At 39.4% G+C, this 17,803-nt stretch overlaps 1 protein-coding gene across 2 annotated transcripts; it reads right to left on the bottom strand.

Moving 5' to 3' along the window:
- Positions 1-2,612: 2,612 nt before the first annotated feature.
- Positions 2,613-17,689, bottom strand: efcab7 (EF-hand calcium binding domain 7). Of its 2 annotated transcripts, XM_030727700.1 has the most exons (13): positions 17,336-17,689; positions 16,332-16,543; positions 13,753-13,839; positions 11,283-11,487; positions 9,597-9,718; positions 7,202-7,343; positions 5,576-5,685; positions 4,962-5,125; positions 4,589-4,722; positions 4,360-4,508; positions 4,037-4,246; positions 3,480-3,587; positions 2,613-3,279 (listed from the first exon to the last, which is right to left on the bottom strand). In XM_030727700.1, the coding sequence occupies exons 1-13, from the start codon at positions 17,463-17,465 to the stop codon at positions 3,199-3,201; spliced, it is 1,854 nt and encodes a 617-aa protein (XP_030583560.1). In that variant the 5' UTR covers positions 17,466-17,689; the 3' UTR covers positions 2,613-3,198. The 2 variants fall into 2 exon arrangements, with proteins under 2 accessions (XP_030583560.1, XP_030583561.1); XM_030727701.1 differs by lacking the exons at positions 16,332-16,543; positions 17,336-17,689 and adding an exon at positions 13,984-14,115.
- Between the last annotated feature and the right edge of the window lie 114 nt (positions 17,690-17,803).

Below are 17,803 nucleotides of genomic sequence, written 5' to 3'. Positions count from 1 at the left end.
GTGTGACTGGGAGAGACTACAAACCCTATAAAATCACTCAGTTCATCCACTGTATGAAATAAGCAGGTTTAGTTCCCCTCCCTTGAAGGTCTTCTTCCCTTTAAGCCTGGCTTCCTCTGATTGGTTGCGCCTTGCAAGCAGAGTGTTTTAACAGCAGGTGAGTAGAACCAAGAGTAGAAAAAATGTCAGAAAATGAGTATTTAGAGCAGTCTGAAAGCTGAGCTTTTTGCCTGAACCTTGGCTATGTTGAATATGAACATCCCCCATAATATGTGCACTGTTAGGTAACGTTACAATCATCTACCTTCATAAATAAAATGCTGAAAAAGCAGAATTTTCCAAATGTAGGATTTATGAGACTTCATGTTTTAATTCATGCTTGAGAAGCATTTGAACCTTTCAAGCAAAAAAAAAAAAAAAAAAAAAATATATATGCACAGGTCAATGACTGCAAGGCTTGTTGTTGCAAACTGCTTCACAATGCAGAGAAATTTGAACAGAAAAGTTGACGAAATATTGAAATTTCTACTATGTTAAAACAAAGTGCAATACTCAGAGTTTTCAGTTTATTTCAGTGCAATGCTTAATGTTGCAGGAAAAAGGTTGTGACACAGTCGGTTTCGACCCACTGCTGTTTGCCTTTTGCTTCACAGTGTTTGATCAACAGAAGTGGAACAAAGTTTACTGTCAGATCTTTCACAACAGAGGGGTGTGCTTACATTGGTATGGAAGTTGTCCCTGTATGTACAGTACTGCGCAAAATTCTTAAGCTGCCCCTCATTTCTTTTATACTTTGCTAGGAAAATGGAAAATTAACTGAAACATATGCAAACTTAAATGGAGATACAGTATATAAGGCTAAAACAGTCTGCACATTTCTAACAAGCTTGAAAGTCAATATTTGGTGTGACCAGCTTTATTCTTCAACACAGCCTGAAATCTCTGAGGCAGCTTTCTTGACATTTCTTTAAGTATTCTTCAGGAATAGTTCTCCAGGCTTCTTGAAGGACATTCAAAGATCTTTTTTGGATGATGATCAAACACTGCTTCAAAAATGATGGAGGAGGCCAATCCATGACTGAGTGTTCCATTGTGTTTTTCTGTCCAGTTATGCTTTTACTACATTGTGTTTGGCATCAAACTGCCATGCAAGAGCCTCCAAAATGGGGACAAATTGTTTTTTTTCTCCCCATAAACTGCTAGTAGCAAAGTCCCTGAAGATACAATATGCAATTGGTTCTTTGCTAAATTGGGTTATACAACACTGGTTTGCCCCTCTTAATTAGGTGGGTTTTTTTTGTTTTTTTTAAAGTTTGAATGTATGTATAATATACACTTAAATAGTTGTAGGAAAAAGTTTCAGATTATAACATAAATCTGAACTCAATTAATTCAATTGAGAAAAAAAATCTGATATTACATTTATTTGAGGGGAAAAAATATGAACCCCTGGGATTAGCAGTAAATTTGAAAGTAAAACTAAAGTCAGCTGTTCTCATCCAATGTGGCAACAATAAAGCGTGAGTGGATGCATGGTTTTAAAGACCAGGGATCTGCCCTTCACAACAATTGTTTTTGGAAGTGTATCATGGCATGAACAAAACTTTGAGGAAAAAGAACTGATGATGATAATCAGACTGTTACAAAGCCATCTCCTAAGAGTTTACACTCCACCAATCGCACAGATTGCACGCAAATGAAGGATTCGTATTACTGTAGCTGCCAACATAAAAAATCAAATCTTTTGTAAAACACACATAATGCAGAAGTAGTTTGACAAAGCCAACGCCCAGTTGCAAGCAGATAAATGACACTAAACCCTTATGCTGGGAAAAGAAGAGCAGACAGGAGACATGTGACATTTACAGAGCTAGCTCTACTGTTTCAGGAGAGAAAGTCAAAGGTCAAATAATGGCCTGAGAGATATATTTAGGTCAAGCCTGTATTGAACTAGAAAGGCCAACGGCAAATAAAGTTTAGGCCCGAGTGCAATGCAAAGGAATGCATTTCAAACACACACAGAGACTCTATAAAGAGTACGGATGAATAGCTTCACAAGATAGTCTGCAAAGACTGAATAATGAGTCTACGCACTTGGTTAAATTCAACAAACATCCACAGCATTTAAACTGCTGCAAACAAGTGCTGAGTAGATGTTAGGACCAGTTTTTGTCCTTTTGTCTTCAACTGTTTTCCAAACTGTTATCTGTGTCTAAAGGATTTGATTCTTTATAAGGTTTATAAGGTTTGCAGTTTTCCCATCACCCAACAAATACATACTTGCTTAGTGTCTTGAAATATAAAACAAACTGTATATAACACTGTTCAGCTTTTCATTTGACGAGTTAATGCAAAGTTAGTGCAATGCTATAAGTGTTAATCAGCCACGCATGCTTACAAGTGTCTCTAATTCCAGGAGACAATGTTGGAGCCAGAATGAAATTCCTGTTTATGGAAAATGACTTGACAATTCTCTAAGGTCTAACTCAGTCAGTGAATCCTTGACAGGAGACAGCAGCTGGTTTTCCACACACTGTCAGAGATTTGGTATTCCCACAGTTTTCTTTGGCGACTCTGTATGGATTCAAACACATTTAAGCTTGAAGACGTAGTGAAACTTTGTTCTTTTCCTTTAATCTGTCCTGCTGAAACAACATGGTAATTACATTCAGCAACATGAGCGCTGTTGCATGACATGAGTTATTAAAAATGGTTTTTAATGTTAAAAAAAAAACAAAAAAAAAAAACAAGTATTGTCTTGCCCTTAATAATTAAACAACACTCTAATGTGGCATGATAAAATAATTTTGGAAATGTTAGAAATATTCAACCAAGAGAAATAATATTAATAATAAACAACAGAAGGAAAATAAAACAATTTAACAAAAGGAAATTTGTTAAATCTTTCCATTATAAATCAGACATTGTACAAAGTCATCCGCTACTGACACATTCAGTATTACAGGCCAGGTAACATGTCAGACAGCTGAACTGATTAGGCAGTGAGATCCATTTCTCACAGTAAAAATACACATAATCATTAGAACAAGTTATGATAATTCACATTCATGATATAATGCCAGTGGATACAGAACAAATTACTCTTTAGTTCTCCTATCTAAAACCTTGATGAATAAATTTTAGCCCGTCAAATCAATAACTAGATTATAAAGAGCTGCATTTTCAGGTTGGATAACTTTACATGCCAGGTAGTATGGTTTCCACACAGCTGTAGATCCAGTCCTGTTTTTCGTTGATGGGTAGGACGTGTTGGCACACCTAGAGGAAAGCATCAACACCACCAAATAATCATCCTGCATCAGGCTTTTTATTTAATGTGAATTTCATTCTAAATTTAGTTGTAGAAGAAAACAATTAAAAGTTGTAGGTATTTTTATTTGATTTTTTTTCTCTTAATAAAATAATAATGATGATGATAATAATAATAACAAAGCAGCATTGTTACCAAGACAACTTACCATTTTAGTCCTGGCTGGCACTTCTACAGCAAACACGGTCATGCCTCTGCTGCTGCAGCAGTTCCTGCCCTGCTCGTTGTTTACATGCACAGTCACTTTCTGGTTAGTCTGCAATCAAAGTAGTCAACACGGTCAATGTTTTTCATATGCAGCTGATTAGTACACAGAATAGTACTAATCAATTAAAAAAAAAAAAAAAAAATCAATCTGAGCATTCTCACAATAACCAGACGCACTCTTACAAAGGAGCTCGTTTGCACCCCTGGATCATTCTTTTAGAGCAGCTCTCGTTGCTATGAGAATGGACACCTCTGCTGCATATCAATTACAAATGAACTGAATGGTGTGCAGCAGTAAACTGTATTAAGACAGTAAATCTTGGGTAGAGTTATCCATACTCTTACTTACTTCTTGTTTGCTCTACAGCTAAACTTTAAAGGCTGCTTCAAGTCTCTGTTGCTGTGTGTCTTTGTGTCACATTAAGGATTTCTTAACTTCAGACTGACACTCTAGCCGCACATTCTTATAATTCCTCCGAAACAAATGTTGTACCCTACCTTGTTGGTAATTAGGGAGGAGATCCTGTGCTCCCCTCTGTATGTGTAGATGAGCACATTTTCATGTCCTCTCAGTGCTTTGGCCCCTGTCCTGGCTGTGATGGACTTTTGGAGTGCTTGGTTAAGAAGCTTGGGTCCTGAATCCATACTGAGTGGCTGGATGGATGGCTGAGTGCTTTCACAGTGAACATCTATCTGGAATGGACAGGCCTGTTGGAGTAGGAGAGAGGGTTTATGTAGTTAGTAGTGATGATATGTAGTGTATATATTGTTTTCACCTCAAGAGTCAAGCATTAGCTAATAAATCATATATGCAAACCCACCTCTACTAGCTCCAGCATACGGTTGTAACCCATGGCTTCCAGGGTGACCCACAGGTCTGCAGGATCACCATCTTTCTCTGTGGCCTCCATCAGGTTCAGCTCCATGAATCCTTGTCGTGTCAGCTGGTTTTTTCTCATATCAAAGTTTTCTGCACCCAAGAAGAAGCAATGAGAGCTGTTATATCGCCTTCTCCTCCAATTCATTTCACATGAATTTTGTAATTACTACCTTTGCAGATGGCCCAGGCATCCTTATCACACTTTTCTCCACTGGTTCTGAGCTCAAAGAAATTGTACTCCTCCAGGCTGAGCAAACCGTTGCCATCCAGGTCGATCATCTCAAAAATGTCAGACAGCACCTCCCTGTGGCAGAAACAGAGCGACACAGAGAAATATCAGCAGGACTTCAGGCAGGCAACATCAACTCACTGAGATGTCCTCACTCATGTGATTCAACTCCTGTGGGTATAACAGAGCTAGCAAAGCAGTGCTCACTTTTACCTAGCCCCGGATCAACTGAGAATTTTCACACATTACTAAAAACTGAAATTTTGACCAATCAAGCATTTCAATGTGCTGTTGATAGACTGTTGCAGGCTCACCTGAACTCCCTAGTAAGGTCTAGTTCTTCAGTGTCAGTCCTGTAGACTAGCTCCACAGGTTTACTAGATGGACTCTTTTTGCTCCTTTTTTTTAGCCTGCAGCCAGTGGTGAAGGGAAGCAGGTGGTATGTCCCAGCATTCAACTCTCCTTTCCAAATATACTTCTACAGAGATAAAAACAAGAGACCTGTTGGCCTATATGTTGCATGTTTTATTTGTACAACATGCAACATATTGGGATGGAAACTAATTTGGCTGTAGATCAACCATCATTGAGCTACTACTTACCTTTTTATTTTTTTACAAATTTCAAAAACTAAGACAAAGTAAGAGACTGAAAATTTGTCTGCAACACTCTATAGACCTTTGCCCAATGAATACTCTAATAAGTTTCAGAAGACTTTGCTAATAAATAAGGAAGGCAACTGAACATCTATAAAAATCAATTCACAATATTTCTTAAAAATGTTGAAAATTTGTGAATATTTTGTTGACCACTGCCCAATCAATATTTATGAAAAGTTTCAGAAGAATAAGACAATAAATAAGGGAGAAGCAGCGACTGAACTAAAACATCAATGTGCAGTATTTCGTGAAAATTTTGAAAAACATACTTCTTTGTCTTTTGACTCAGTGAAACACACTAAAGTTGTGTCTTCTTTAGTTTCTCCAGCTGACATGACAAAAAGCGCCGTGTCCACCGTCATCCATGATGACGGCTGGTCTGAAAAACAGAACAAGATCACAGGGATACACGAAGATTTGAACATTATTATATAATATTTAGGGGTGGGACTCGATTAAAAAAATTAATCTAATTAATTAGGAGCTTTGTAATTAATTAATCGAAATTAATTTTAATCGCATTTAAGTATTTAACATGATAAATATTAATTTAAGTTTGGTTGATGAATGAATCAATATACATAAGCTTAAACTTCAAAATTTTGTTTATTTTCCCACCAGTCTACTACACAGACCAACGAAAGGTGGAAGTGCTCCTGTGATAAGCAAACTCCTGAAATTAAAGTTAAGCATCATAACTGGATAGTTTTAGTCAACATTAATGTCTCACTTAATATAGTTGGAAATTAATCATTAGCTCAACTGTATTCCTTGATGTTGAAATGTGTTATGCTTAACAGCTTATTTTGAATTAAAGACTTAAAATTAAACCACAAAAAGGAGCAAAAGTTGTTCTCCGTTTAACCAGCTGCTTTTACACAGCTGTGCTTCGCACTCACGGTTGCTAGGCGACATGAGCTACGCGAGGGCAGGCGACGCTGATATGAAGGCTAGACGCTCACTTCCGGCCTTTGCGGTCTTCGTGGGCTGCGAAGGACGCGGGCCGGGTCCTTCGAACGATGCGGCCGCTGAATTTTTGACATCGTGCGTCGATATAATCTGTATGCCTGGAACTCGTGCACTGAGAAATGTCAATTTCCCCCTAATTAATTAATCGAAATTAACGCGTTAAAGTCCCACCCCTAATAATATTATAATATTATGGGAAGTCAATCCACCCAAGCTTTTTAAAACTTTTTTTTCTAATTATAACAAAATGTCAAAGGACCAATAAGATTTTACATTCTGTGAAGACTTTCTGCAAATTTACTTTAATCCAGTCACTGCTGATTGCTCCAAAATAAATAAACTAGTTTAGTTTTTGTTAAATAATGACACAGCAATCTCATCGTAAATGATCTGAGCTGAAATCTGACCTGATGATTAAATGATGTAAAAGACTGTGAAACAGGAACAAGAAAGTTAATCTTCTTTGTGATTTATATTTTGAAATCTACTGGGGAAAAATACTTTGTTACATCATCACAGGGAACGTCTAAAGCCAAATAAAGCAGTGGTTCTCAAAAACTTTTCATTCATTTCATTTCGTCGTTATTTTTTTGTTAAATAAATAATTGAACATGCCATGTATTTTTTGTTCCTCTAAAGTGACATTTAAATAATTTTAGTACCTTCTACGTTACACAGTTGGAAACTTTACCCTGTCTCAACTTTTTCAGATGTGTTGCTGCCATCAAATTAAAATGAGCCAATATTTTTTCTAAAATGACCCATTTTCTCAGTTCATACATTAATTTTCTATGTTCTATTGTGCATAAAATATGGGTTTATGAGATTTGCAAATCATCACATTCTGTTTTAATTCACATTTTACACAGCATCCCTGTTTTGTTTTGTTTTTAGAATTGGATCTGTATAAAAGTTTAAGTACCAACCAGGTCTGTGGCTAAGGCTGAGTGGTTGGATGGTTAGGTAGACGGTTGTTGTGTGGGGGACATGGAGCTGGTACTGCAGAGAGCTGATACCCCCATCGTCTTCTAAAAAGAAGCCTCCTTTCATAAAACTGTGATGCCAATCCTAGAAAAATGGGAAATATTTCTGCTCAGACCCATCATACATACAGACTGATAAAATGTCAAGGCATTAATGAGGAAATGCAAGTGTTACAATTACAAAAAAAAATACTACATGTACAGTTTTCCCTAATTACTTGTAACATATTAAGTTTTAGTATTTGTGATCTCAGTTTAACACAATCAGACAGCTTCCCTGTTTGACAACAAAATACATTTATTCATTCAGCAGAAACCAAAACTAATTTGCAGTTCCTATTAACAGGGGGACCGATATTGTGATAGGGAAAAAAGTGAATAAAGCAGTCAGTCATAACAGTTAAGTAGCTCGCTTGATTAACAGAAAGTGCCATTGTGATAATTGCCATTCCAATCTTCACGGGGCAGATCCATTATTACCCAGTTAATGTCAGCTCAGCAGCATGAAATCACACGTTATACATGTGCTGCGCCAGAGGAGGGCAGAAGTGTCACGCTGTGTTTCTGCTGCAGCCAGAAGTAAATCTTCCTCTAGGACCTGATATGGCAAATTGGAGTCCATTTAACTTTGATAAATACAGACTTTTCAATCTTGGGCCAGCGGTCATTCAAAACTATCAAGAGGCTACTTTGGCAAAATTTATGAATCCTAATATTTCTCTCGTTTTGAAATCCTGTTGTTCTTATTTCTGGCAGCGTGACCGAAATGAGGTCATAATTTGAAATTGAACAGGAACATCAACACAAGGAAGTTCATTCCACTCAGTGGAGACACATTAAATGAAAACACAGTTGGTGTGGACACACAATAAGAGGGCATTGAGGGCCAACCACGTCTGGAATAGGCCATATATCCTTTTAGTGGACAAATAAATCACCAAGTTAAACAAAGAAAGTACCATAAAGATGGAGCATGTCACTCCTTTAGAGAAAAGCTATTTTCTCAAAGTATTTATCTTGGGCTGAAAGGCATAAAAGATCAAACCATAACACTTCAGAGGTTTGTCCAGACAATATTAAATGAGGGGAAATGCCATAGGCGCCCATCCACTGCTTAAAGACATCAGAATTAATGCCCCCACAGAGAGAGGGTCAGCCTGCAGACTAATACAGGCGCTGTCACCTGCTCCGGCCACAGGTCTGATTTACTGTTTCACACAGGGTCACAGGACACCGAACCAGCCACAAACACAACCAGGCACACACACAAGCACACATTTAACCCACAACCTTTCCATTTTGTTACACTTATAACCTATACATAAACACAAACACTCAAAATAAGTAAGAATAACCCTTACTGCGTAGGCTTCTGTTCATGAAGGCATATTTGCATCCCACAAGTCACGCACACACATTCACACCGTTACAAAAACACATCCTGCCCTTCACCCGCCACCTCCCAGTCATCAGCCTGTGGCAATATAAAAGTCAATATGGCGAGCAGAACTTCCCCTCAGAGGTAATCTCTGGACAACCATTCTTTTACCTCGAGGTTGTCTGGCCCTTTCCAATCTCAACACCGCACTTGGACCTGAGAGATGGAGCAGGAGGCTGTTATTTTAATTTATTTATTTACTTTTTTTCGCCCCTCCTTTGCTGTAAAGCAAACCAGCTGAGGTTAAGCCAAAAAGAGTAAAAACAAAGAGCATGAGATCAATACAGTGTATATCTATCTACCCCGGGCTAAATTCGCCCGTCAAAAATACTGCATGACACCGGGCAAGCTGTAGAGGTTCTTATGATGGGGTCCCTCACACAAGAAGCCCACGCTGCATACTTAGATTTTCAGTTTGGTCAGTGATTCGGTGTTTGCACAAACAGTAAAGCTTTAAGATTCATAATATAGAATTTTACTTACACAAAATATATATATACACTCTAACTCATGTATAGCTATTTTAAATGACCTCCTTAAATTCAATTTTCTATAATCAAATGCTGCTAAAATGTTACAAAACATGAAGAAACTGCTGCTAAAAGGTCAGGTACCATCTTACAGCGGTGCTGATTGCATTAAAACAGTGTCTTTAATGGACGAAGTCTGGATGTTCTCAAGCAATTAGCCATCGTCAAATAGCAAACTGATAAAAAGTTAATTGATGACGATTTTGTTTATCACTTAATTATTTCAGTTGGTTAATTAAACAAAAATGAACACTGTTCTGTGGTTCCGGGCGTACAAGCCAATGTAACAGACTGAAAGACTGGAAAAATTGACAGGCTAATCAATAATGAAGTTATTCATTAACTATAAAAAATGACAAAAGGGGGTTACCTGTAAACCTGAAGGCTCTGGGATTTTGTTGACTTTACTGCTGCTGGATGTCATCGTGATTGAGCTCGACAGAGACGAACGTCTGCTGCGAGCTGAAGAAGGCCGGGAAGATGATCGGACGTCTGTGACACACACACACACACACACACACACACACATACAAGCCAGATGTGAAAATTCCCATGGACAAACACAAATCCCTTTTACTGAAAAATAAATGAGGTACAGCCCATGCCTTCCCTAATTCTTATCAGAAATCCATTTCCAAGTTCATGTGAGGATGGCCACCTTGCATTTGGATTCTGGGAAAGTGCAATCTTCAGTTCAGCCTCAGTTTAATTAATCAAAGAACCATTTGAAATCACAAGTGGTGCAACAGCACCCATTCAAATCAATTTCTCGCACAACTTTTTTCCTGGAACACTAATAGAAGCTCAAAAATATCAATCTGCTAATGAGTGGCCTGATTGTTTCGAAGCCTGGGAAATCGAGATGCAAAGTAATGTGAAGGGCTTATAAGCAAATTACCATAGCAAAGACATAAACAGACCCACTGTCATGGTATTTGTCACAGATTTGTTTTGCACTGATGGGACTATTTTAATCTAGAGAGCCAAATTATAGCCCCGTGTGCACACAAAGATGCACTAAAATGTGACCCCAGCAAAATCTTCCACAAGTTCATAATGATTGTTGGGGTAATTTTTCAGCAGACTAAACACATAATCACTTTCACCAGTTATTTGTTAAAAACAAAATTTACCCATGTCTGAAATGGCAAAAATGTATATCCTGGGCCAGTACTGGTTTCTACTGACAAATCTAAGCCCAAATGAGCAGTCAAAATTGTTTTTTAGCTGGAAGAATAACCCATTCAACATGTGCGATCACGTAGCATCTCGTGTCAGAGCCTTGTTAAAATGTAATGTGTATAAATCAATACATGGGAGAGGCGCAATAATGTGATAATCCCGACTACTATCTGGAAGCTCATTTGTTTTTGCAGTGGTGGTCGACTGGGCCTCCTCTCTAATCCCTCATCATCTCCCCAGTGAGAAGTGGTGGAATCCTCCAAATCAATAACATGAACATGGACTGACCACTTAAATCAACCCCATCTATCTTCCCACTGTGAGCCTGTCCTTGGCTCGCTCATCCTGGACCTCAGTTCTTTTCAACACAGTGCTTCCAAAGTGAAAAAGTGGAGTTTTACATCCACTTTTAAAAAGATAAGTGGCTCGAGAGGCACACATTTCTCATGTTTGTAAGAAACAGTAGCTTGGTGAGATGGAAATCACAGCTTCAGAATCATATGGAATTTCAAAGTGATGGAAAGGCTGGACTTTTCTTCGGAGCTGACAGAGCTATTGTCAATCTCTTAATGGCAGAAATGATTACTCAAATCAAAACACTTTACAGTCTCCTCCCTCCAAACAAGCTACCCTAATTGTGTGGCTATTATGATGTATGGACTGTCTTAATGAGGTGATTTGTCACGAATTGAGTGAAAAATCGATCAATAACAAAGCAACTGGGAAATCTGTGTGTATGTGTGCGCATCCAAATATGGGAATCTTTTCTTTAACTGCTGTATAGCTGCTTTTTTTTATGAAAAATATGTACCTAACTGTCAAAAGTCAGATATCCCTTTTTTATTTTAGTTCACTCAGAGGTCAAATCCTACACCTTTCTTTGGTGCTGCGTCTGAGTCTGCTCGTTGAGTTGCTGCCACTTTAGTTGCTGCCGCTGATGGTGCTGATGACACGGAGCTCTTTGGCGGGCTGTATGATTGACTGCCAAAGTTCAGCCTCTTCAGTTTGGCATCAGCCTCAAGTCTCTCCAAAGCAGCAGTTTGACACTGCTCTACTGTAGACACAAACAATCTGCAGAACTGACAGCAGCAGGAAAGCAACAGTCAGATGATGATACATGAGCAACGCTTTGAAGTAACAACCAGCAACATAAATGCTTATATTTTAATGTTAGGCAACTTTAAGAACAGGAATAAAATATGTTACATAAACACACATGTGGAATAAACATGAGAAAAATAATTATTACATAATAATTCTGTTACATTTGCATAGGTTCAAAAGTCTAGCAAGCAATAATAATAATGACGGAAGCCTGAAAATTCAGATGCAGTAAATTTCTAGTTTTGGCACAACTTCAGTATAAACCCAATTTAAAAAAAAAAAAAAAAAAAAAAAAAAGCGTTTCTATTCAAAACCTGGGATGATTGAGTACAGTACAGTATATGATACATGAATCAGGGACAAGGATATTTAAGATAAGCTGTCAAAGGTTTGGACACACCTTCTCATTCAATGTTTTTATTTTTTTTCCTGCATTGTAAATTAATACTGAAGTCATCCAGACTATGAAGGAACAGATAAGGAATCATGTAGTAAACTTAAGTGTTAAACAAACTAAAATATGTTTTAGATTTTAGATTCTTCAAAGTAGGCACCTTTTGCTTTGATTACAGCTTTGCACGCTTTTGGCGTTCTCTCAATCAGCTTCATGAGGTCATCACCTGAAATGGTTTTCCAACAGTCTTGAAGGAGTTCTCAGAGGTTCTGAGCACATGTTGGCTGCTTTGCCTTCACTCTGCGGTCCAACTCATCCCAAAACGTCTCAGTTGGGTTACAATCAGGTGATTGTGGAGGCCTGGTCATCTGACACAACACTCCATCAACCTCTTTATTGGTCAAATAGCCCTTACATAGCCCGGAGGTGTGTTTGGGGTCATTGTCCTGCTGAAAAACAAATGATGGTCCCACTAAGCGCAAACCAGATGAGATAGCATGTCGCTACAGAATGCTGTTATAGCCATGCTGGTTAAGTGTGCCTTGGATTTTGAATAAATTGCCAACAGTGTCACCAGGAAAGGACCCCCATACATCACACTTTCTCCTCCATACTTCAGGGTGGGAACTACACATGTAGGAACCATCCACTCACCTTTTCTGCATCTTACAAAGGCATGGTATTTGGGACCAAAAATCTCAAATTTGGACTCATCAAACCAAAGGACAGATTTCCACTGGTCTAATGTCCATTCCTTGTGTTCCTTGACCCAAGCCATTCTCTTCCTCTTGTTGTTCTTTCTTAGAAGTGGCTTCTTTGCAGCAATGTGGCCATAAAGTCCAGATTCACACAGTCTTCTCTGAACAGTTGATGTTGAGATGTGTGTGCTACTCTGCGAAGCATTTAGGTGGGCTTTTATCTGGGCTGCTGTTAACTTGCAGTTTCTGAGACTGGTAACTCTGAAGAACTTACCCTGTGCAACAAAGGTAACTCTTGGTCTTCCTTTCCTGGGGCGGTCCTGATGAGAGCCAGTTTCATCATAATGTTTGTGTCATGGTCCTGGGTCTGTGGCCCCTTGTTTCTTAGATTTACGTTTTTTGTAGTTATTTTGTCTTCATTATTACTATTTTGTTATGTTATATTGTTTCATGTGTTCCCCACGTGTTTGTAGTTTAGTTCCCAGTTGCTTTAGACTTTAGCTCTCCCTGTGTTTTTCCCTCAGTGTCCCTCGCTTTTGTGTGAAGTCTTATGTGTCTGTCTCCCCATGTTGTGTCTAGTCTGTGTTCTCTGTATGTGGTGTCAAGTCTACATTTATATTATGTTTGGTTTCTTCCTGTTTTATTTTGACAGTCTCCTGTTCCCTGTGTGTTCTGTTCAGTTTTACTTCCCTTTGTCTAATTAGTGTCATTCTGTGCACCTGTTCTGCCCCAGCTGTCTCCACTTCCCTAACCGGCCTGCTTCCATGCACTATGACAGTTTGATGGTCTTTGAAAATGCACTTGAAAGTTCTTGAAATTTTTCAGATTCATAAAGCTGACTGAGAAAATGCTAAGATATGCAAAACTGTGATCTAAGCAAAAGGTGCCTTCTTTGAAGAATCTAAAACATAAAACATATTCTGGTTTAACACTTTTTTTACTAAATAATTCCATATGTATTTCTTCATATTTTGGATGACTTTATTATTAATCTACAATGCAGACAATTTTTAAATAATGAAAAACCATTGGATTTGAAGGTGTGTCCAAAATTTTGACTGGTACTGTATATAAAGTAAATGAAGTACAGTATATACAGAAAAATTGTATCAAGATCAGCAAAAGTCACTCCATACGTCTACACTTACTTCTCCATAGTCCAGTTTGCCATCCTTGTTGAGGTCAGCTAATGAGAAGATAGCATTCACCTCCTCTGTTGTCATTTTCTCTCCTCTCTAAAAGAGTAAACAAACATGCTTTAATTCAAAATACCAGGAAAAAAAATACAATTCTTTTTCTAAAATGTTGCTGTGTAAAATAAAAACAGAATGTAATGCAAATAATTTACACTCACTAGCCACTTCATTAGTAACTAGTACCATCAGTCCTAGGCTGGAGATCCTTCAGAACTGCCTTAATTCTTTACGGAAGATATCGAACAAGGTGCTGGAAACATTCCTCAGAGATTTTGGTCCATATTGACATGATGGCATCACACAATTGCTGCAGATTTGTCTCCTGTTCCACCACATCCCATAGGTGCTCTATTGGATTGAGATCTGGCGATTGTGGAGGCCATTTGAACTCATTGCCATTGTTCAAGAAACCAGTTTGAGATCATTTGAGCTTTGTGAAATGGTGCATTATCCAGCTGGAAGCAACCATCTGAAAATAGGTGCACTATCATCATAAAGGAATGGACATGTCACCAATACTCAGGCAGGCAGTGGCATTTAAACTATGCTCAGAACATACCGATGAGAAATGGACTACTGGAACAAGACTATGGCATACATGGACACAAAATGAGAATAGGGCACTGTTGGAATGCTACTACACATGTAACCCCAGTGAAGGGGATTACATAAAGAGGATGTGGGACCTATGGATTCTTCGACACCCAACATCTAGTTTACTACCGGCCAATGGACTGTCCCAGTACAACATGGAAGCTCCTGTCAGGTATCACAGCACATAAGATGAGCAGGCACATGGCTCAATACATGAGTGGGGCCCAGAAAGGAACTGGCAGAAATACCAGAGGCACAGAACACCAACTACTGGTAGATAAAGTGGTCACTTGAGACTGCAAGATGAGAATGACCAACCAGTGTACCACCTGGATTGACTACAAGAAAGTCTATGACTCCATGCCTCACACATAGATCCTGGAATACCTAAAACTGTGCAAGATCAACAGGACCCTAAGAGCCTTCATCAGGAACTCAATGGGGGTGTGGAGAACAACACTAGAGGTCAACTTCAAGCCAATTGCACAAGTCACCATCAAATGTGGGCTTTACCAAGGAGATGCTCTGTCCCCACTGCTGTTCTGTATAGGGCTGAACCCCCTGAGCCAGATCGTTAACAAGACTGGCTACAGATACCAACTACAGAATGGAGCAAAAATCAGCCACCTCCTCCACATGGATGACATCAAGCTGTAAGCCAGGAATGAGGCATCAATTCACTGATCCACACCACTACAGCAATGACACTGGAATGTTACTGGGAGTGGAGAAGTTCAGTCGGATGGTGACAAAGAGAGGGAAGGTAGAACTGAGGGGACTGCACAACCAGAAAGCAACACTGCAGACATTGAGGATAGCTACAATTACCTTGGAATCCCACAGGCAAATGTGAACCATAAAGAGGCTGCTAGGAAAGCTGCAACCACCAAGTACCTGCGGAGAGTAAGACAAGTCCTGAGGAGTCAGCTGAATGGGAAGAACAAGATCCAGGCAATCAACTCTTACGCCCTGCCAGTCATCAGATACCTTGCTGGAATAAGAAGCTGTCCAAAGGAGGAGATAGAAGCCAGTGACATCAAGACAAGAAAGCTCCTTATCATGCATGGAGGGTTTCAGCCCAAATCCAGCACCCTGAGACTATACGCTAAGAGGAAGGAAGGAGGCAGAGAACTAGTAAGTGTCAGAACCACTATCCTGGACAAAACAACAAAGATCCATGAGTACATCATGAAGATGGCCATAAGGGATCAAGTGCTTAGGCAGCAGAAATTCGAAAAAGACGAGAACAGGAATCATCATGGAAGGACAGGCGTCTCCACCTTTAGATAGAAGAAGTGGCTGATATCGAAAAATCCTACCAATGACTGGACAAAGCTGGACTGAAAGACAGCACAGAGGCACTAATCATGGCAGCACAGGAACGAGCTCTAAACACAGGATCAATAGTGGCTGGGGTCCACCACACCAGGCAAGACCCCAGGTGTAGGCTGTGCAGAGATGACCCTGAGACAATCCAGCACATAATAGAAGGGTGCAAGATGCTAGCAGGCAGGGCATACATGGCACGTTCAAGAAGCTCAATAATACCAAGGGCTCAGAGAGGAGCTAGAGAGGATGTGGAAGGTGAAGGTAAAAGTGGTCCTTGTGGTAATCGGAACATTCGAGGCAGTGACCCCAAACTGGCAGAATGGCTCCAGCAGATTCCAGGAACGATATCCTAGGAACAGCTGTCCTAGGAACAGCTATGATACTGCGCAGGACCCTCAAGTTCCCAGGCCTTTGGTAGAGGTTCCGAGCTTGGAGGACAAAGACTGCCTGCAGGGTGAGTGGGGCTTTTTTTTATATCTTATTTAAAAAAATGTCGTCCAACCCCCCCTCCCTCTCTATCTATCTATATATATTTCTTTAGAGTAAAAAAAAAAGTTTAAAGCATAACGATTTGATGCAAATCTAATCCAAAATGTTAGGCTACTCACAGTGGTTAAGGCCTTCTCCAGTTCACTGTGTGTGATGTAGCCGTCACCATTCACATCCATCTTTTTGAAAACTCTCATCAGCTCGCTTTCCTCAGTTTTCTTCTCACGCTTGAGAATCTCACAAAAGTCATCAAAGTTCAGCTTAGATGTTGTAGCAGTCCAATATTTATTGAGAGTGGCACAGGACGGATTTCTACCAGCCTGCTGAAGAACTGAATGGAGGAAATGAAAATATATAAATAAATAATTGGGGGATCAAACCCAAAACTGATAAACAGAAACATACCGTAGCATCCAGAGTATTTTCAAGTGAAACATTCAACCTTTTGCCTGAAATAGAGGGAAATTCTAACTAAATGGAAGACTTAAGCTAAAGTTGCCCTTTTGCCATCAGTCTTAGTTGGGTCTCAAACAGGGTGACCGGATGTCCCTCTTTAAGAGGAACTGCACAGCATTTTTATTCCTTGACCCCCTGTCCCACATTTTGAGACAATGTACAATGTTCTAAAAACTAGCTTTTATCGAGTGCATATGAAGGCTTTTTATTGAGTCAGACGAAGGTTGGCCTGTCTAATGCCATACTCATCAGGGAAAGTTACAAGTCACCAAAAAGTCACAAGCGTTGCATATTTTGGTACACATGATGGACACTACCACACAGAAACTAAAGTGGCAAAATAAGAAATATTTTTTCGTCTTTTTTGTGCTACTTTTCAAATTTGCACAGAGGGAAAATATGGTGTGAAGTCAAACAGTACGTGTGCGTCAGAATTGGCTAAAATATTTAGGTATGATTCAGAAAAGGTATTCATTGTAACACCCACAAACACAGTGTTTGGCCCACATTAAGTTTGCTGGGATCTGGTCACCCTGGTCTAAGCGTCCAGGAGAATTTCCATTTTCTACTTTCGAGCATTTTTTAATATAGTATAAGTATATTAAAACGTATAGAAAAATGACTCACGATAATGCTAGCTATCAATCAGTCTGTTGTCATAGCTTACCGCGACATAACTGCTGTTTCGAAGTGATATTTGTCAAACTAGATGTGAACACAGCTAGATACGCAGCTCTGCATTGCATGTAGAAAGCCTCCTCCTCTTCTGAAGGACGGGGTGACTCCTGAAAAGACATTTTTCGAAGAACAGATCGACCTACTTTTAACCCTAGCTAAGTCTCCCCAGCTTACAGCGGTAGCGGGATGCGGCAGCTTTTACCTCATTATCACACTGTGACGATCATGTTTAATAACCAGCTAAATGCAGTGTACTGAATCTGATTCTCATTAACAATAAGATTTGCCCCCCGACATCATCACTGGTACTTCTAGTCTGTTGCTATGTAAACAAGAAAAGACAACAACGGTGCGCATCGAAATGGACACGGAAGAAACACGCGTTAAAGGTTCCTGTGGTTGTTAAAACTAACGTGAAGCGGTGCTTGACCCGTCGAGGTGATTAAAAACCAGCATT

This window comes from Archocentrus centrarchus, chromosome 4 (genome assembly GCF_007364275.1).
Source record: "Archocentrus centrarchus isolate MPI-CPG fArcCen1 chromosome 4, fArcCen1, whole genome shotgun sequence".
Lineage (NCBI taxonomy): Eukaryota > Metazoa > Chordata > Actinopteri > Cichliformes > Cichlidae > Archocentrus > Archocentrus centrarchus.
Note: the sequence above shows the minus strand (reverse complement) of the source record. Positions and strands in the feature narration are given on the sequence as shown.